Consider the following 19,653-nt stretch of genomic DNA (forward strand, 5'->3'; position numbering starts at 1 on the left):
GCTCTTGGACTCGCTCGTGCTCCCGATTCAGCAAGAGTAAGAAAGACAACTGTATCCAATGCGACAGAAACTCAAGTAGAGGATTGCTCCCAAAATTCTCGAACTGTGAGCGATTTCAAGTTGTAGCGCAGCAGACATGGAAACCAACAAGACGAGTACAAATGCTGGGAAGGAAGAAGACAATTTTTGAGTGATAGACGTTGGGAGTTGCAAGATAAAGCTTAGCGGGATTTGTATTCTGAAACGCATACGATAATGTTTAGCAACGAAAACTAGTGAGTCAGTGACATTAGGGGAAAGAAAAGAGGGAGAGAGAGCGCGAGAGCGAGACAAAAGCGAAGACACTCAAAGTGGGGGCGCCGGACGAGAACAGTCGGCAGGAGTGCGACTGATAAGCCCTCGGTCTTCCTCCACCGGATCTTCTTCGACTCTTGCCAAGGAAAAGACAGGTGCTGATGGACATTGCACGAGAACTAAATTTGATACGTTCACCGCTAGGCACTCAACTAACAGTCATCTGCATCTTCCACGTTGAGTTGCCAGATCCGCTGCCTAGACGAGTTGTGCTGGGGTGTCCCCTAACTGACGATCCGGATACAGTAAAACAGACAGGCTATGAATTCCTTCTAGAATTTGGATATGGGAATCCATGGTTAGACGCGGCTGATGATCCCTATTATTGACTAGCCGAGGGAAGTCGCATGTCCATTCAGTGAGTTAATACCCTTTTTAGTCCTTACTATATACTACCCAGTCGTGTTGGGGGGAAATAATGCCTCAAGTGACTGACCTCTCTCGCAGCACGGACTGGCATGGCGTTACGGTGTAGCAGGAGAATTCTGATTCAAATTGCGCTACGGCATACGAGGCCCGCCCAATCGCACTTAGTTCATACCTAAAGCTGGCTATTCGTCACCTACTGGGTGTGATCTGCATAAGACACAGTGTGATGCGGAATCATGGGCATGCATCGCAAGTTTACCAGTGTCTCTCTGCATGGATACCTGTCGTGACTATGGCAGTCACTAACAGACCCTGTTTCGCCAGGCTGATCTACCTACCCCAGGATCCCTAATTTGCTCCAGATGGGGAGAAAACTGGAGATAAGTCCTGGACGTCACCACCGCATGAATAAGCATCTCCACTGCGGTGGATTTCTGGCGAAAACGGCAGATGCACAGTCGCAAACGAAGCCCAGTCCCCACCACCATGTCGGAAGACGATAATTCTGAACGCGTCCAGCTCCACACCAACGAGGAGAAGCATTTGCGTCTTCCTTACCCTGAGGGAGCCAGTCCACTAGAAAATGTCAAGCACAGGGCGGGGGAGGCCTTCGAGGCTAAAATGGGGTTGATGCTTGCCCATGACCCAGTCACAGTTCAGGGCTCGGTTCCGAGTGCCGCCCGTGCCGGTTTGCCGATGAAACTCTGGCAACAACCAGGACGATCCTGTGCGAAACTCTGTTTTTGCGATCCAGAACGTCTGCGCCCCTTCTTTTTAGGTATCCATGCTGATTCTGGCGGCCACCACCCAGTGGCCCGTGTTCCGAGCGGACGTTGCAGGTCCAAATATGATAGGTAACCATGCCGTCATCTATATTCATCTCGAGAGAGAAAATGATTTGTCTCTTCAGTGCTGGCAATTGCGCAGTTCCTGCGCGAGCCCAAAGAGGTGACTCGACACGTGCCAAGACCAGCCCCATACCATTCTTCTGAGGAATGTGAGGATCCGTCAGACTATGCTACCGAGAATCAAGGATGGTGCCCTGTATACTATCATGTTCTGGTAAGGATAAGGACCTATATCTAGGGATCCAAAATGCAATATTTGAGACAGTGGCCCCGGTGGGAAACTCATTGCACGGGCCATGCAAGCGACGGTACGAATGTTTTGGTGGCCATAGCTCCAACTTCAAAGGCACGAGGGCGACCAAATGGAGGGAGGAGCATGTATGCCAATGCCGTCAGATGCTGGAGTAGCGAGGAAGAGCCACTTACTAAGAACAAGCATGCTGGGGGCTTACTGTGTATACATACTCTTTCATCCTTAATCCCTAGGTAACCGACTGGGTTCATCAGGAGGCACTCGCGTGAGAACCCACAGTGTATGTTTGCTAGGTGATAGTCCGTTGCAGGCGATAATAGTAAAACACAGTTCTTATCGGTATACCTTTGTATAAGCCTCCCAATTCATCTCTATCTCGGCCATATCGTAGAGGGAGAGACAAGCTCGGAATTGCGGAGATAAGCCCGACCCACCGCTCGGAAAGAATACCGAAATGGCTGTTGAATCTTCTACCAGACAAGAATCACAATCACGAAGTAGTAAACCCTGCAATATGATTCCTATATGATAAGTCAAGCGTAGTCCTGAATACTACAAGCAAGATACTATCGCCTCAATTGTGATAGAAAATGTGCACAGCATCGGATCTACTATGAATTGGGTGCTTACAGACACCTGCAGCATGCATCGTCCAATTAAAGAGCGTGTACGGAGTACTCTTGGCTGTATTAGAGTATATGGCAGTTGAGATGCTTACAATTTACCTTCTGAATCACAAAGATTGAGCCTTTCGGCTGTCAATAAATCCGGTCATATACAATGTCTCAGCCCCTGACCGCGCCATCAGATTTTCCGAAGGTGTCACTAATAAACCGAATCGGACCATTTTGCTTGCTTTTGCCCCGGCGCCGGGCACGTGGAGGCCATCTCCTGCTAATGCAACTCGGAATCAAGCGATGCATCAAATTTATCGAACCGTTTTTATGCTTTAGTGGCTGGTTGACAGAGAAACTCTCTTCTTGATAGGTTCTTTACCCCTTAACGAACTTACACCTGGCCAGTGACCGAATGACATGTGGGCCTGACTCGTCTAACCGAACGGTCCAATCCCGAACTATTAATCTCCGTTCGCTTGGATTCCTGAGACCCATGGATGGTGGCTTTAAGGCTTAGCCACGCGAGGTTGTAAGTTAGTGATGAGATTTATGGCTGAGCGATACTCCTCGTACCTGAATTAGATCGATTTTCAATCATCTCTGTTGCAACAGCATTGCTTTCTTGTACGATTGCGAAGGGATAGATCTACAGAGCAAAATTGCTAACTTCGCTGCAACAAACAAGATCTGACTGTCTTTTATCCTGCATACCCCCTTTACTACACGTCTCAGTCTAGAGCTGCCATTTAGACATGTTCTCAGAGATCGCCGTTGCCTCCGGACTAGCTGTCCTTTATCTCTACCACGTCAATCGTGGTATGACAGGGACTCCGGAGGAAGTAAGCCGGCTGTCTCCTCATCGTTGGACCGTCGATGAAATCAAAGCAGCATACGAGGATTCTATTCGAAACCCGGTCGATGTGCAAAAGAGTCTTCCCCCGAAGCAAAACCGGCGCTATATCGTGGTTGGTGGGGCAGGTGCGTTCTAGCTATAAAAGGCATCCTCATGATATACCTCAATGAGACTGCCTTATGCGATACCCATATTTACAGTTCCAAAGCTAACAGTTCCAGGCTTCGTGGGAAGTTGGATGGTAGACCATCTGCTCGCTCGCGGCGAAGACCCGTCAGCTATCCGTATCTTGGACCTTGCAGAACCTCGTCGCGAGATTCTCGACCAGGGTGTCGCTTTCTTCAAGACAAATATTGCCGACGAGAAGGCCGTGGCCACTGCTTTCGCACAACATTGGCCGGAAGCTGTCGCTGACCGGCCCCTGACTGTCTTCCACAATGCCGCCGTGATCAGGCCTGGAGAGCGTCTCAAGACTTTCCTTCCCCGTTGCACCGACGTTAACGTGGGCGGCACAGTCAATGTGCTGGCTGCGGCGAAGAAAGCCGGCGCAAGCTGCCTCATCTCGACATCCTCAGGATCTGTCAGTCTCCGTAGTCAATCCTTCTGGATCGCACCCTGGAACAAGTCCCCCAAGGGTCATGTCCAGGTAGTCGATGACTCGACCCCAGTCCCGGAAGAACACTACGACTTCTTCAGCAACTATGCCGCCTCCAAATCCAAGGCTGAGAAGATCATCCGCGCCGCCGACGATCTTGAAGGAAACTTCCGCACAGGCTGCATCCGGCCGGCGAATGGCATCTACGGGATCGGCGACACGGAAGGTTCTCTCACCACATCATATCTCAGATCCGGCGGTTCCCCTGCGTAAGACATCCCTACTAGCCTACTAGCCCCCAATAACCTTTGCAGAAGATCAAGGACTAACAACCCTATCAGCTGGCTCATCGACACCATGCAAAACTTCGTCAACGCCGAAAACGTCTCCATCGCCCACCTTCTCTACGAACAGCGCCTTATCGAGCACACCAACAGCCCAACCACACTCCCCAATATCGGTGGCCAATCCTTCCTAGTCACAGATCCCAACCCTGCCCCCACCTACGGCGACGTCTATCTCCTCCTGCACACCCTCTCCAAAACACCCGCTAACTTCCCTCGCGTCCCACCCGTCCCTTTCCTCATCCTGTCCTACCTCATCGAATGGTACTCCTTCCTGCAGGTCGTTTACTTCCCCTGGCTCCCTAGAATGACCGGAGATATCGCCAAGATGCAGCCTGCTCTTTTCTCCATTACCAATGTGCATTACATTGCGGATGATTCGCGTGCGCGCAAGTCGCCAGAACAGGGCGGGCTCGGGTATGCGCCTCCGATCACGACCATGTATGGTATGTGCAAGCACCTGGAGGTGTGGAACCGCGAGGCGGATCAGAAGAAGGTTGCAGAGGTCGCAGAGGTTGCGGCAAAGGGGGTGGTCAGTGTGAGTGAGGAGGGTGTGGATGTGAATTTGGTGGTTCCTCCGGAGAAGTTGTAGTTCATTCCAGATTATGCATGGATGTCTGTTTGTATTTCAAAAGATTGTATTACTATCGAGAAAAACTATCATTTTATTGTATTACTGCTGAACAATTTATCTGAATTCAACGACTTATGTAAATTTCACACTACTCAATCAACTGAAACAGAGTATACTATAACTAAACAACACCCCACCCACCCCAACAAGGTATACTCAACTCACAACCTCGACAAAAACGTCACCTCCCCAGGCGCATGATACTCGGGAACCTTCATATCCAACGCCTTACCCGAGTAACCCAGATCCTCAGCCGTCAAGACAGCGCATTTCTCTCCGATAAGCAGGGCGGTCTATAACACCCACCACACATTAGCATAGCCCACTTGATCCACTGCAGAAAAAGAATGGAAAAAACTACAAAAACAGGGGGAAGGAAGGGGGAAAGGGAAAGGGGGAACTGACACTATAAGTATTACACCCCACATTATCCGGACAAATGGACAAATCAGCCACCTTAAGCCCCTGCACACCATGCACATTGAGTCGTTCATCGACGACTCCCCCGTGCGGCGTGAGGTTGTTGCCTTCGCGGGGCGCCATGCTGCAGGTTCCGAGGGAGTGCCAGGTTGTTTCGACGTGGCGTTGGACTATCATTCATTCAGTCATTAGTCAGTTTAATGGTATGGGATTGTTAGAGGGAGGCGGGCTGTGTAGGAAGGAAGGGAGGGATACGCACCCCACTTCTCAATATGTTCGATATCCTTCTTACTATACTTCATCTCCTCCCTGGTATCCTGTCTATTGGAGTTAAGCCTCGTAGGCGATGCGGGCGAAGTGCCTGGTTCGAGGGGTTGGGACCAGGACCCTTTACATAACGTCAGTAAGTATTCTTTTCAAGTGGACTAGTCCACCTGGCTAGATGCAGGGAAGAAGGGATGTGTGACATACCATGCTGAATCCCAGCAGAAATATGATTCGGTCCCGCATACGCCTTCGTCGTCTCCAGGTCCAGATCGAATGCTCGCGCGGGCGAGTCATACGAAAAGTGAGGGTGCATGCCTGTCACTTCACCTGCGTAGGCGCCCATGCGTCGCGCCGTTTCGCGCGATTTGATGTATCCCCAGACCATGGGGGCCATGTCGCGCTTGTCGTTCATGAAGCCGGCGTCGAAGTCGGGACTTTCGTAGGGGTCGGCGGATTGGATGTGCGTGGAGCCCCGAGAGAAAGGGTATTCCTGTTGATTGATTGATTAATGAGTAAGTTTGGGATGGATAGTGGTGGTGGTATGGAGGGAGGGATACTCACGAGGAAGTGGAACATGGTGAAGAATTTGCCTGGGGGCATGAGCATGTGGTCGCCGAACCAGCTATCAAATGTCAGTAAATATCTTGTATATGTTTGGGGGTATGAGGGGATTGGTAGCTACCCAGCAATAACAGAGTAATGCATCACCGGCTTATCCGGCTTATTCTTAAAGTAACTCTCCCAGCCCTTATAGAAGTCATTCGTGGGCCAGCTCTTCATCTCTTCCAGTTCCTTTGCATCCGGCCGGATCTTCACGCCGGCTTCGATGCCATTCGTCGCCAGAGGTCCCGTGCCCTTGATGTTCCATTCCTCGAAGACCTTCTTCTGCACTTCGGGGTCTCCGCGGACGAAGTCATCGAAGGACTCGACTTCAGGCTTCGCCCGGAAGACGGAGAATGTCAGGTAGTGGTCTTGGAAGTTCCGTCCCACACCGGGGAGGTTCACGAGAGGCTGCACGCCAGCACGACGGAGCTTCTCCGGGTCACCGACACCAGACCTCTGGAGGATGAGAGGGGAGCTGAGGGTGCCGCCGCTGACGATGATCTGTTTGCGGGCTCTGAAGATGGTCCGCGGGGGATCTCGGCCTGCGAGGGGCTTGGTGGGAACGGTGGCGACGCCGACGGCACGGCCGTTCTCGATGATTACTTTGTCTACTTTGGTGTTGCATTTGAGGTGCAGGTTGGAGTACTTGGCCCGGGTGCTGTGGACGTAGGCGTGGGCGGAGTCGCTGCGGCGGCCTGGATGTGGGTTATTAGTCTTTCTACTATCGATATGATGTGGTGATCATGGGGACATACCTGTATCGCGGTTGATCCATTTCAGCCAGTGTTCGGCTCCGTGGCTGCACATGTTGTTAGCAGGTCGCTAAGTACATAAGTACATTCGAGGTATAAGTGACTTACCCTGTCTTCAGGTCCTGAAGATCATCCGTGACAGGAATGTCCTGCGACTCGGCAGCACGCAGGAAGTCCTGCATGATGGGATACGTGTAGTTCCCGAACGAGACCTTGATGGGTCCATCGAAGCCATGAATGTCCCGGTTGTTACAGGCCCGCTGGTATGTCTCGTGCTTTCTCATCAAGGGAAGAAGCTCGTCTGTCGTCCAGCCCTTGGCTTGGAAGTCGTCGTAGTCGGAGGCAGAGGCTCGAGTGTACATCTACTTCACAGTTAGGGTGTGTCTTACTGTTGCCAGATGTGGGTTGAGCAAGCATGGCTTACCATGAAGTTGATAGAGCTGCCTCCTCCGAGAACATGGGCACATGGTACAACAGCCCGACGGCCATCAAGCCATTCCGAAGGCCGGGAGTAATAGAAGGAAGCTGTCTTCGAGTCAAGCTTCATGTTCCGGGGGTAGATACCGGGGCGATAGACCCTAGGGCAAGGTTAGGAGTGGCCCCGGGGAGTAAAGGTGACAATGCCCAACCTACCATGGGTTGTTCAGGTTGTCTTCACCAGCTTCAATCAGCAGGACCTGGAGATTATGGTCCAGGTTGGCAAGTCGACCGGCGATTACGCAGCCGGTGCTGCCACCACCGCAGACAATGATGTCCACTTCCTCTGGGATGGTCATGGTGGGTATGATTGACTACGTATGGATAGTAGAAATTGTGAGTGAGAAGGTGTGTGATTTACAGAAAAAGATAGAAAACGACCAGGAATTGGCTTTCAGAGGTCGGTTTATATGCTGTCAACCCTGCAAACCCATGAGGCAGCACCTCCTCATCATGGTAGGCAATGCTATGGACCAAGATATACATCCCCGCACCACTATGTAGAACCCCTCTTGCATACGAGTCCTGACAAGGATGTGAACCAGCATTCGCACCGTCCAAGTCATACAAGGAACAAAGAGAACTGCGACAGTCTATGGTACACGGTATACAACCTTCATTCAGTGGTATAGAGGTACAAAAGTACAAAATGCTTCCCGCAGATTCCCCGCACGGCGAGAGGGGGTCGTGCATAGTGCATGCAGTGAGTTGTCAGAGATATATCGATATAAAAGGTGGATTAATCTATATACAGGATGGACATACGGGAGCCTATTCTAATGGTGTATCTTGGCTCCTGCCGGTAATGGACGACTGGATTAAGTTTGCGACGGCAAAGAGCAGATCCTGACAGTGAGAACGCCAAGCAGAATGCCAATCGAGCAGGAGATGGTCTCGCCAGTCAGCGACCTGTTCAGACATGAAGCTCAGCGACAGCCCAAGCGTACCTTGTACAGGTCAGCTGGGAGCTTGCAGGCTATCCTCCAATGGTTGCTGTCGCGGCGGACTGGGATAGAGAGACGAATCCGGCGCCAGGCCAAACGCAACACCAATCAATGAGGCGGATTGACCGGATAGCCACGGACGGAAAAATTGTTCCTTCTCACCCTCGTTCCCAGGCATTAATTGCTTGTATTAAGCGGAGTCGCTTTTGTTGGCAACAGAGCAGAGGCAGTGGTGACGGTGTGCCAATGGCCTCGATCTTGCCGTGGTGCGGGGAATGGCAAATGCTGGGTGTTTCCCCGCCTGCGGCCATCGCCACCAAGTCTTGTCCTAACGCCAATGATCATCCCAGTTAATTTTAACCATGGTCTTATATGGGCCGAATACAGCGTCGTCTTTGTCGTGTTCAATTTTGGGTCAGGCCCAATGACAACCGCAGAAGCTGCATTTTACGCCCCAGGCAGCTGGGTAACTGGCCCATTACCAAAGTGGCTTCTCTACCAAGCAATGCCCTCCTTTCACCCGGCCAACAGTGCGACTGCCTACACCCTGGTCGAGCGAGTCTCCGTCCTGAGAAATGTAGGTCGACGGAAAACCCCCATTACTGCTGCGCATGCTGCTGCGCCAGTTGACGTCTTTGCTCCAAGATCTGCAAGCGCAGGCCTTCTGCAGCCAATTCCGTGTCGAGGATGGCACCAACACCACGCTTCCATGTCTCCTCCAGCCCCACAATCTCTCCCTTGTTGGCTTCCTGGGCGAGCTTTCTCTCCTTGTTCACTGTCTCGGCGGCCTCCTTCATCTCAGCCAATTCCTTCTCAAGCCCCCGTAGGATGTCTTCCAGCTGCGAATTGCCAATCAGCCACGCGTTCTTTCCATTCTCTTCTAGCAGTGCCAGATTCTCGTGCCGCATTGATAAATGGGAGCTAGCCGTGTAAGCCTTTTGCAGTGTCCGTTGCCATTCCTCGAGGTCGGGGGTTCCGTCAGCGGCTTTAGCAGGAGCCTCAGGCGCTTCATAGCGGGAGAGATCGATTCCGCCGGTCAAGGGCAATCCAGCAGCCTTGCGGTCCACCTCCTGCTGGATGAGAGGAGAAAACCGCGACTCAGGAAAAGCAGGAATGGACGGGTGGATAGTGGTTTTGGCATCCAGCGAAAGTTCCGCGGCAATTAGCTTCTCTGCAGCTGCTCGTGCCTGGGTGGAAGGGGTCGGTTCGATGTCTAATGACGGTCCACGCGTTAGAAGGGAACTCATAGCAGAGGTAAGGCAACTTACAAGGAAGTGAGTCGTGGGATTCGTTAATGAGAGGCATGTTGACTTGAGCCTGCGTATTAGACCTAGATAACGAGGAGCTAGAAGAGGCAGGGGTCAATGCGAAGTGATATCTTGTATAAGATCGAACCGTGCCAGCAGCAGCAGCTCGTCATGAGCGTCTCAGCTTTTGCGCCGAGCACAGGAGGGCGGTGAGTATCACTGGATGACTCAGCATTTTCTGCCGGAGCTGATCCGGGGTGTTTTAAGCTAAACCGTTTCAGGCAACCCAAGTATAGATGAATCTCGTCCAGCTGCGACACGGACGTCTCCTTTCCTCCTTCGTTCTCCACATGATCATCACTTTCCCGGATCTTTAGGCAAGGCGGACCTCTTCTCCACTTCTCTGGAGGCTTAGCCTAGGCTTCTCTATCAGACGAGGTTCATGCGATCTACAGGGTCCCTTGTGACAGGGCAGGGCTGGTCCCTGACTGGCCAGTTCCCCGCCTATGACCTTGACAGAGTTGCAATGATAATGACTCAACCAGCCAACCGCATGTCATCCATCTTCAGAGCCGAATCTAAACTTATATTCTTGCAGTTAGTCGACGCGGGGCTGGATAGAACATTCCTGATCAAGCTTAGCCACGGATGACGACGGGAACGGACCAGACCCTTTCTCCTACATTCCAATAGCCTTTTCACCAATCGCGCCTCTTCCGCATCCTCCCCGCAAGGTTGCAGAGACCCTGCAGTGTCATCCCCGGAGCCGTCGTTGCAAATTAGCCGGGCATGCCTTGTGATAGCTCCTGCCTCGGTCGGTCCCTGCTTGCAATAAGAAGTGCGCATCCCCGTGGACAGGCTGAAGGCTCTCTGGCACTGCAACGATCCTAGAGCTCACGCCTTATCTCGGTGGAATGGCGAACTTCAGGCTGGGTGTGGCTTTGGCCAGCAGCGTGGCAACGGCACTTGTGTTGCTGCAACTGTTCTCACTGTTTCAGCACCAGAGCCAGCCACTCATTGTCGGTACACAGTCTAAGTGGGCGCACAGAGCTGCTGCAACCGAGGTGAACAACGATGATATTTTCCTGCTAGGCGCAGGAAAGGCGGATATAACGGGGTAAACTACCTTTATCCTACCAGTGCTGCATGGATGCTGATACATTGTCTGCTAGGCCTGTTGTTGAGTTAGGGATGAATGGATATGCTAGCTTGGACCAGATTGGGACTGGTCTTCGGCAGAGAATCTACTCTCGGGCTTTCATTGTGGCCAATAATAACAACCCAGATGACACTTTCATCTACCTTATCCTGGATGCTCTGACCGGGGACACTGCCGTGCGCCATGGTGTACTTGATGGCCTTGCTAGCCTGGGCAGCGACTATGCTCGATACACCGAGCAGAACGTCGCACTTACTGGGACACACTCTCATTCAGGCCCCGGTGCCTGGATGAATTACCTTCTTCCTCAAATCCCCACCAAGGGTTTTGATAAACAGAGCTATCAAGCGATTGTTGACGGTGTCCTCCTTTCAATCAAGCGAGCCCACGAAGGTTTAGCACCCGGACGTCTCAGCTTTGGGTCCATAGACCTAGAAGACGCCAATACCAATAGAAGCCCCTACGCTTATGACGCCAATCCTGCAGAAGAGAAAGCTCGGTACTCGGCGAATGTGGACAAGACGCTGACTTTGTTGAGGTTTGATCGGGAATCCGACAACAAGACCACTGCCATACTGACCTTCTTTCCCGTACATGGTACATCTTTGTACAATAATAATACCCTGATCACCGGGGACAACAAGGGTGTGGCCGCCTGGCTTTTTGAGCGCAGTGTCAAAGGCGACCAAAAATTCTCCGATGACTTTGTCGCAGGCTTTTCTCAGTCAAATGTCGGCGATACCAGCCCGAATGTGTTAGGAGCTTGGTGTGAGGATGGCTCTGAACAACAATGCCGATATGAAGATAGCACATGCGGCGGGAAGACTGAGGATTGCCACGGCCGTGGACCTTACTTTCGTGAGAAGGATAACGGCGCAAAGAGCTGCTTCGAGATTGGACGGCGACAATACGCGGCTGCGAAAGAACTCTACGCCAATCTGGATTCCAATCCTGTTCGAATTCTTTCAGGCGCCGATGTCCGCTCGTTCCACACTTACCAAGACCTGTCCAACTACACTTTTACGTCGCCGTTTAATGGTAGTACTCTAAAGACGTGTCCTGCCGCATTGGGATTCTCGTTTGCAGCCGGCACGACGGACGGGCCAGGATTTTTCGACTTTACCCAGAATGGCACGGGACCAGCCGATTCCAACCCTCTATGGTATGTTGCTCGTGCTTTCTTGCACCAGCCGTCAAAAGAGCAGCAGGCGTGTCAAGCGCCGAAGCAGGTTCTTCTCGATGTGGGACCAATCACACAGCCGTACGCCTGGACACCTAATATTGTGGACATTCAGGTCCTGAGAGTGGGTCAACTATTCATTGTCATCTCGACAAGCGAAGCCACCACCATGTCTGGGAGACGCTGGAAAGAAGCGATTGGCAGCTCTGCAAAAGAGGTTCTTGGAGTGGCAGACCCTCTGGTAGTCCTAGGTGCGCCGTCCAATAGCTATGCTCATTACGTCGCCACGGAGGAGGAATACGGAGTGCAGCGCTATGAAGGGGCCTCGACTCTGTACGGCCCCAATACACTTGCGGCATACATCAACCTAACCCTTACGTATCTGCCGTACTTGGGCAAGTCAGCGCAGACGGGCAGTCTACCGTCGCTATCCTCCGGGAAGATACCTCCCGTCAATACCAACAACTCACTAAGCTTTATTCCCTCAGTTATATATGACGGATCGCCAATCAGCAAAGCATTCGGTGATGTTGTATCCTCTTCGGCAAATGTCACTTACGGGCCTGGAGACATGGTAAATGTCACATTCGTGGGGGCAAACCCTCGCAATAACCTACGACAAGAGTCGACCTTTGCGGCTGTGGAGAGGTACAACTCAGCTACCGGGTTATGGGATGTTGTGCATACTGACAGCGACTGGAACCTTCTGTATAACTGGGAAAGGACGAGTACGATTTTGGGGTATAGCGAGGTCACTCTCCAATGGCAGATTGAGGACGAGTATTACGACACGGGGAATCCTAATCCCCTTCAGAGTGGAACATATCGTCTCCACTATTACGGCGACTCAAGAAGTGTGCAAGGTAAAATATCCTCCTTTGAGGGGATTAGCGAAGGGTTTACGGTTGCAGTCAGCTGAGAGCTGGCCTCTACTATGTTGAAGGAGGCTGGTACAAGCGGCAAGAGTGAGGCTTATGAGACAGGATCAGGACGTATATGAAAGTAGGAATGATCTAACAGTAGCATTGGATTATAGCCAAGTCAATATTATTGATTTTCTCGCAATTGGATATTTCATTCTCTGTCTGCTTGGTGGTTGGCTGCATCTCAGCCAATCTAGCCGTGCCCTGGCTGGCACAAGACGGTGGCTTAGCTTGTGAGGCGTATGCTCGGACATGGGGAGATCCATTCATAAGAGCTTAGTAGAAAGATTGCTATGATCCACTGTTCTGCAAGACTTGACACGGTTGCCAATGAATGGGAAATGTTGGCCAACCGGGGCGGGTGCTGCAACATCCCAGCCGGCACTTCTTTGTCGCGCGCCAACTCGACTCTCGCCAGCCAACCGATCCCAGCTTCGAGTCCCACAACAGCAAGTTGGACCGTCGGAATGTTTCATGTCAAGCTGCACTTGATGACGGCCCAGGCCGTGGCATCAGCTAAATAAAGAGATGACGGGTGGGCGCTTTCATCGCTTGGCTTTCTTAAACACGGTCTTTCTCTTGTCTAACCCTCATTCGCTCTGCATCATCCATATTCCTGATTGTCCTTCTTTACTTTCCCTCACTTCAACACTCTTTCGTTGTTTCTAGATACTAATTCGAGTCAAAGATGAATCTCTGTCGCTTCTGAACTTGCCAATCAGTGTTAGTGCAGCGTGGTTAGCTATTTATCTTTGCATCCTCTCTTTGACTGCTCGTTTATGGTCCTCTTTACATCTCCTTGACATACATACATAATATTGGTACTATTTCGACTGCACAATTCCACCAGCAGACGAGATAATGTCGCTCATACCAGTTATCCTCGTGACTTTCTTCCTCGTCTTTTGCTGCGCGGCTGGTCCGATTGCTCCTTTTGCCTCCAAGAGAGACCTGGAGTCGCTCTCTCCATCTCCTTCGCTCACTACACCTTATGTGTATGTTGCCAGTACTTCGGTCGATGACGATGACGACGATGAGATCAACGCTTTGACTGTAGTCCCGGTCACACCCTCCAGTCTGCCTCAGACTGCATCCAGCTCTAGCACCACCTCTGAGCCGGTGCCATCCAGCTCAGCTGCGTTCGTTCAGGTATCTCCGACTACTTCTACTCATGTCGACTCAACTACCTCTCTGTTCGAGTCTTCCTCTGCAGCCACGCACTCGTTATCTACAAGTGTCTCATCAGACAGCACCGTGTTGCTGACTTCAACGACTACAACTACAACCACAACCACAATGATACCTTCATCTTCAGCACCCTACTCGCCTCCCTCGAGTGCAGTTCCAAGCTCTCCTGCGACAAGTTCTTCCTCGCACATCGTGCATACCACAACACCATCTAGCACGCTTTCTGAGAGCTCCCATGTTGTAACACCCTCAATTATCATGCCAGGAGGTCCAATGGAAGCCTCGTCGTCTCACGCACCTATGCCAACAACCTCTTCTCACATCACGCACGAGACGTCATCTTCTGCTGCCAGAGTATCACACTTATCCGGCGCAGCAGCAGAGACGTCAAAAGCATCTCCATCACCCCAGGGGACAATCACATCATCTAGTAAACTACTACATTCCTCAACTATTGCACCCGTATCATCAAGCGCTGCTCCAGAGAGCACTACATCATCCCACACCTCCGAGACATCAACGTCCACCAGCTTCACGATTGGGGTCATCACGCCTCTCCCAGAAGCCAGTACCAGCTCTTCCTCAATGCCCGAGATGTCATCCTCCACCACACACTCCAGCGAGAGCAAAACAACCACAGCTGAGGACACCTCATCAACACCCACTGAAAGCCAGACAACGACGCCAACCCCCCACACAGCCATACCCTTCATCGGGGTGACCATACCCACGACAAGCACAACAAAGACCACCCAGCCAGCAGACCCAGTGGACACAACGACCACAACCACCCCTACACCAGAAACAGAAGACACCACCACAACCACATCCTCAGCCCCAACCCCAGTCGTCGTACTAGTCACACCCGAAGGATCAACAACTGTCATCGGAACCTCCTCCTTCATACCCTCCAACCCAGATACCACATCCACATCAACAACCATGCAAACCATCTACGTAGTAATCACAGATACACCCGCCCCCGAACAAACCTATGATTCAACCACCATTGCGACTGCCATCGTCACTGTCGTTGATAAACCAACCCCAACATCGGAAACTGTCCCTACTACCACCACATCAACAACATCTGAGGAAGGGAAAGTGTCGTCGACGACTCCGACTCCGACTCCGACTCCGACTCCGTTAGATGCAGAGCAAACATCAACGAAATCTAGCGGAGAGGATGTGTCCACGTCCACGGCTATACCTACGATAACAACATCATCTTCTCTGTCTAGTGAAACAGATGATGTTCTTATGATTGTGCCTGTGACGCTTACGGGTCCTGTTACTGTGACTGTTACGGTGACGGAGAAGGAGAAAGAGACGGTGACAAAGACGGAGACTGTTACGGAGAGGGTTACGGAGACGGAGAGTGTGACTACTTGATTTGGTTGTTATGTTATGTTATATGATATGTATTAGTTAGGAGGGATGGTGGATATAAGTGGTAATAAGACATACATAATTCAATTATTCTGAGTTGATTGGTCCATGGCTTGTGTTATTGGATGTGCTACCTCTCCATGTTGATTTTGTAGTAGTATTTTATCAGTTATTTCGACACACATTGGGATTTGTCATCCATTTCATTTGAGATACTTCCAGCATATCAAATCATATCATCCATCCACCCATGAAATGACCTAGATATAGGTATCATCACAAAAGATCACACGGTCAAACAGTCAATGAAACACTCTATAATAATATACACAAATATATAGACACCATGGCCGTTCAATCATACTCCCGACCCGAATAGTACACACACTGAACTCCGTCGCCACCCCAGCTTTGCTAACAATCAGTATCCCGCCTCCCAAACGAATAAAGCAATCGATATCCCATTCCAGAAACTCCAGCTATAAATGATGCGAAAATAAGTCAGCTTCAAGAATGCCTTCGTGTCCATTACAGTTCGGATAACATGCCCCCTGCTTCGGCAAACTTGGCCTGGTATTCTTTCAGACTGGCCCATTGGCGCAGCTCTTCTTCGTCGCGGTTGTGATCGCTCAAATAGCTGATGGATTGTCGGTGTACCTCGGGACTGGAACCGCTTTTGCCCTGGCTAGACCCGGATTTGAACCCCTCTAGGCGTACAAGAGTATCAATGAATGCGCGAAGGTAAGCTTCGGCTTCTGCGGATGTTAAAGGTTGGGGACCAGAAGTGGAGGGCGTGATCATGCTATGATGCGGGAAATTGAGTAATGTGGAGGCGATTTGGCGGATTTTAGCGGTCTATGAAGGGGTCAGTTCTCCCGGTTCAAGTTGAAGGAAACACAGGGTGCATACGAAACTGCCGCCGTTGGGTTCCATACTACTCTCGTTGACCGATTGCAACAAGATGAATAGATCCCGGATCACCACCCGACGCTCTTCTGCCATCATCCTCCCAATATAATCTGATTGGGCTTCCGCATCGTATGTGTCTAGACTTTGCGGCGGCTCACCTTCAACCTTAATCGTAGTTCTGGGGCTGACGGGAATTTGCTGGTCGGACTGTTTTCGCTGCATTTTCCACGCTCCGTACAAGGTCCAATATTTCTCTACCAAGTATGATCGGGTGCCCAACTGGCTCGCGTAGATGTTCGCCTTTTGGATCTGAAGTTGCATATGGCGCTTACGAGCCCGCGGATCCTCCACAGGAGGTGTAGTCTCGTATTGGCCATGCCCGTTGCCTATTTCGGGATCTTGAGATAGCTGGATAGCCAATTCCCTTGGAACATTAGATAAGCCAGATTTAGCCTTTTGCAGACATTCCCACATAAGAGAGCGCTGCCGTTCCCAATCAAAGACCTGGCCGCTCCCAAACGCAGTCTCCCAGGCGGAGAGAGTATTATACGAACTGAACACCCGGACGTTGGCGTTGAAGCCCACCAGAAGAGAAATCCGATCAGACGGTTGTGGTTCAACATGTGTGGAGAAGATATACTCATCATCCACTTCGAGGGGCAAGGGAGGATAGCGCGAAGTCGGAGTTTCAGGAGGCACATGGATAGTCACGTCACCGGAGCCAAGCTGCTGCAGCGTCCGGTAGCCGGCGATGGTGGTGTAAAATAAGCGTCGTCCGAGCTCCTGCTCGATGATGTCGACGTGAAGATCGGCGGTCGCGCCGCCAAAAGGATCTTGCGAATAACGCGACGAGGAAGAGGGGCTTGGCGGAGTCATTGCCCGAAAGTGATTCGACTGCCGAGAAAGGTCATACACATGAATCATAGTAAGGCATTCCGCGAAATATGCGCGACATCGGCGCATGTGCCAGACATATCCTGCGCAAAGCCCAAGGAAATAGCTAGTTGCGGCATCATACACTGTCGCGCTTCGATCCAGATAGCCGTAGCCTCTAGCTTGAACTGCAACATCATGGCATCGCCTGACCAATGCCATCGAGTGTGGAAATGCTGCCTTCTCCGCCTCCGTCTTCAGATGCCGCTTGGGCCTTCGCGGAAAGGACGCCACCAGTGTCCCGACCATGGCGGCCGTGAGGGCCAAAAAGGTAGGGTTAGTAAGGTCATCTCGCCGCTCCAATGCGGCGCGGAACGTGGGCTCATGGGGGACAGGGACTAAGGGATGGATGTAGGTGAAAAAATCGTCAATTAGTAGCCACAGGGTCGGCATAGAACAAATGGACTCCGCCGATAAAGGTGCTGGGGTGGACGAGGGGATGGTGGTGCTCCCCACTGACCCGGGAGGACCCGGGGTGGCATGGTCTGATGGACTTGGGGAGCCTGCAGGGGACTCTGCTAGTTTTTGCTTTTTGAATGCTTCTGCATGGCGGTTAGGGGGACCGCGACGTCGACTCGGTCGTTCATAAGTGCAAGGGATATCCAAGCTTGCGCATGACCGACAGGGTGGTCCGCTGGTGTCGCACTGAGCAGAGTTAGCCAACACTGCACTTTCTTCATGAACAGTGACAGCTGCATGTAGTATACCTTCACTTTTCGAATACTACAGGCGTCACAAGCCTTACGCAGTCTGGTTCGTTGGTCCATGAGCATGTAGAGGACACAGCGGATAGTCCCATGCTCTTGTAAATCGCATTCAAAAGTCTAGAACATAGGGTTGTTGTTGCGGACCAGGACCAGGACGTCCGCGCATACTACACCACAAGATGTTGGACAGAGCAGCACTGTCGCGTGCGGGTCGGAGACGGATAGCGGGATGATAACGAGTAAAACCTGGAGAAGATGCAGCAGGAATGACTAGTAGTAGTTAAGGTATGCCGATAGTCCCGGGTACTAGCGAACAACAGCACCTCGGAGAGGAGGGGGGGCACCAGGGGGGGTGAAGTAGAGTAGAGAGTGCTAGTCCAGTGCACGAAGACCGTACAATCGGACGAACGGTCCAGTTGTTGTGGGGGAAATTGGAAGGATGATCGCCCGAACGAGGCTCGAAGATTATTAAGGGACGGCGGGTTAGTCTAGAAGGGTTAGATTGGAAGATGAAAAAGACTAGATTTCGCAGGTTTTCGCAGAACCGTTCAACATTTGAGTTTTAAGATTATGAGCAGTGAGCCCAAAGAAGCGACCCCAGAGTGACCTAATGCAATATCGACCACCGGTCAGGTCAGGATATCCCCGCCCGGTGGAGGTCTGGACGCCGGGCTTAGGTTGGCTGGGACAAAAGTAGTGGACGAAGTAGTCTGGTACCTTAAGTTTGGCCAAACTCCGCCGTCGATGGAGAAGAGGGGCTCCAATGACGGGTGGAATCGGAGCCCTGTACTTCACCGGTGATGAGCGTTTATGGAGCCTCGGGATTGTGTTTGCTTGGTTGTTTTGTTTTGTAGTTTTCTTCTTCTTAGACTACCAATTGTCTTCTGTCGACTCTTTTTTCTTTCATCATTTCCTTCTTGTTTTGTGCCATGTCTAATGGGGTGGTTTGAGAAGCAGTGTCGATCACAGAGAGAGAGAGAGAGAGAGAGAGAGAGACAAAGAGAGAGAGGGAGGAGAAGGAGGAACCGAGACTCCGAATCAGGCGGGGAGGAGATCACGTGGCTGCGCGTCACGCCGCCTACAAATGAGACTGTGTGTGATGCTGGAACTTGAGGCTCAAGGGCAGCCCGAGGCAACGAAACTAGAAAATGGAATGGGTCGCATTGAAGGAGGCTGAGTTAGTTAGTAGTAAAAGGAATAATAAGCAACAATTATGCCGGGCGCCAACGATGACGATGGAGGGAACCGACTGAGACTCCCATCGTCGCAAGTGCCGTCAGGGACTCGGTGCCTGATTTGCTCACAAATTGGGAGTAGAAGCGGGTAACAAATCCGGAACCCTTAACTCTGTGGTAAGAAGACTTAGTATAGTCTAGTCTCCGTACTCAGTGACTACTTACTACGTATAGGATCGGAGCACTGTCGGGCGCCGGCAAGGTTTGCTAAGTTGCTAAGGGTGCTGCTAAGTCTCGCCCCGTCAGGGGTTACTTCCCAATCGGTCCGTCTCCGCCGCACATTAATCTTAACTTCCCCCCCCCGATACTAATTACATTTAGTTATCCTCGACCAGCGAAAGGCTCCCTCCCTGTCTACCAAAGTACCTTAGAAAAAGCCCGCAGGTGGAGTCGGCAGTCTTTTTGCGTCCTGTCGCAGGGACCAACCATGGCAATAATGGAACGATCGAACTA

The 19,653-nt window shown here is 51.5% G+C and overlaps 7 protein-coding genes across 7 annotated transcripts; 4 read left to right on the top strand and 3 right to left on the bottom strand.

The window, feature by feature from the left end:
* Positions 1-880: 880 nt before the first annotated feature.
* On the top strand, positions 881-1,581 carry BO79DRAFT_288026 (uncharacterized protein; the record flags this gene model as incomplete). Its single annotated transcript, XM_025688645.1, has 1 exon — positions 881-1,581. The coding sequence occupies exon 1, from the start codon at positions 1,174-1,176 to the stop codon at positions 1,579-1,581; it is 408 nt and encodes a 135-aa protein (XP_025538952.1). The 5' UTR covers positions 881-1,173.
* A 1,216-nt stretch (positions 1,582-2,797) lies between these two features.
* BO79DRAFT_21199 (putative 3-beta hydroxysteroid dehydrogenase/isomerase family protein) lies at positions 2,798-4,936 on the top strand. Its single transcript, XM_025683113.1, has 4 exons — positions 2,798-2,970; positions 3,127-3,419; positions 3,516-4,158; positions 4,231-4,936. Exons 2-4 carry the CDS (start codon positions 3,194-3,196, stop codon positions 4,823-4,825), a joined length of 1,464 nt encoding a protein of 487 aa, XP_025538953.1. The 5' UTR covers positions 2,798-2,970; positions 3,127-3,193; the 3' UTR covers positions 4,826-4,936.
* Positions 4,937-4,963: 27 nt separating this feature from the next.
* Positions 4,964-7,685, bottom strand: BO79DRAFT_245862 (GMC family oxidoreductase; the record flags this gene model as incomplete). Its single annotated transcript, XM_025685504.1, has 11 exons — positions 4,964-4,967; positions 5,033-5,160; positions 5,273-5,457; positions 5,547-5,675; positions 5,759-6,044; positions 6,116-6,176; positions 6,237-6,852; positions 6,913-6,956; positions 7,018-7,271; positions 7,334-7,487; positions 7,543-7,685. The coding sequence occupies 11 exons, from the start codon at positions 7,683-7,685 to the stop codon at positions 4,964-4,966; spliced, it is 2,004 nt and encodes a 667-aa protein (XP_025538954.1).
* Positions 7,686-8,929: 1,244 nt separating this feature from the next.
* BO79DRAFT_229162 (pre-mRNA-splicing factor SPF27 family protein) lies at positions 8,930-9,635 on the bottom strand (the record flags this gene model as incomplete). Its single annotated transcript, XM_025684018.1, has 2 exons — positions 8,930-9,543; positions 9,599-9,635. 2 exons carry the CDS (start codon positions 9,633-9,635, stop codon positions 8,930-8,932), a joined length of 651 nt encoding a protein of 216 aa, XP_025538955.1.
* Positions 9,636-10,350: 715 nt separating this feature from the next.
* On the top strand, positions 10,351-12,952 carry BO79DRAFT_245864 (neutral/alkaline ceramidase). The gene is made up of 2 exons (XM_025685505.1): positions 10,351-10,694; positions 10,750-12,952. Exons 1-2 carry the CDS (start codon positions 10,492-10,494, stop codon positions 12,833-12,835), a joined length of 2,289 nt encoding a protein of 762 aa, XP_025538956.1. The 5' UTR covers positions 10,351-10,491; the 3' UTR covers positions 12,836-12,952.
* A 748-nt stretch (positions 12,953-13,700) lies between these two features.
* Positions 13,701-15,480, top strand: BO79DRAFT_238158 (uncharacterized protein; the record flags this gene model as incomplete). The annotated part of the gene is made up of 4 exons (XM_025684781.1): positions 13,701-13,758; positions 13,789-14,219; positions 14,256-14,381; positions 14,412-15,480. The coding sequence occupies 4 exons, from the start codon at positions 13,701-13,703 to the stop codon at positions 15,417-15,419; spliced, it is 1,623 nt and encodes a 540-aa protein (XP_025538957.1). The 3' UTR covers positions 15,420-15,480.
* A 181-nt stretch (positions 15,481-15,661) lies between these two features.
* On the bottom strand, positions 15,662-18,440 carry BO79DRAFT_196186 (uncharacterized protein). The gene is made up of 3 exons (XM_025681178.1): positions 17,966-18,440; positions 16,326-17,903; positions 15,662-16,271 (listed from the first exon to the last, which is right to left on the bottom strand). The coding sequence occupies exons 1-3, from the start codon at positions 18,029-18,031 to the stop codon at positions 15,945-15,947; spliced, it is 1,971 nt and encodes a 656-aa protein (XP_025538958.1). The 5' UTR covers positions 18,032-18,440; the 3' UTR covers positions 15,662-15,944.
* Between the last annotated feature and the right edge of the window lie 1,213 nt (positions 18,441-19,653).

The sequence above is a fragment of the Aspergillus costaricaensis genome (genome assembly GCF_003184835.1).
Source record: "Aspergillus costaricaensis CBS 115574 unplaced genomic scaffold BO79scaffold_18, whole genome shotgun sequence".
NCBI lineage: Eukaryota > Fungi > Ascomycota > Eurotiomycetes > Eurotiales > Aspergillaceae > Aspergillus > Aspergillus costaricensis.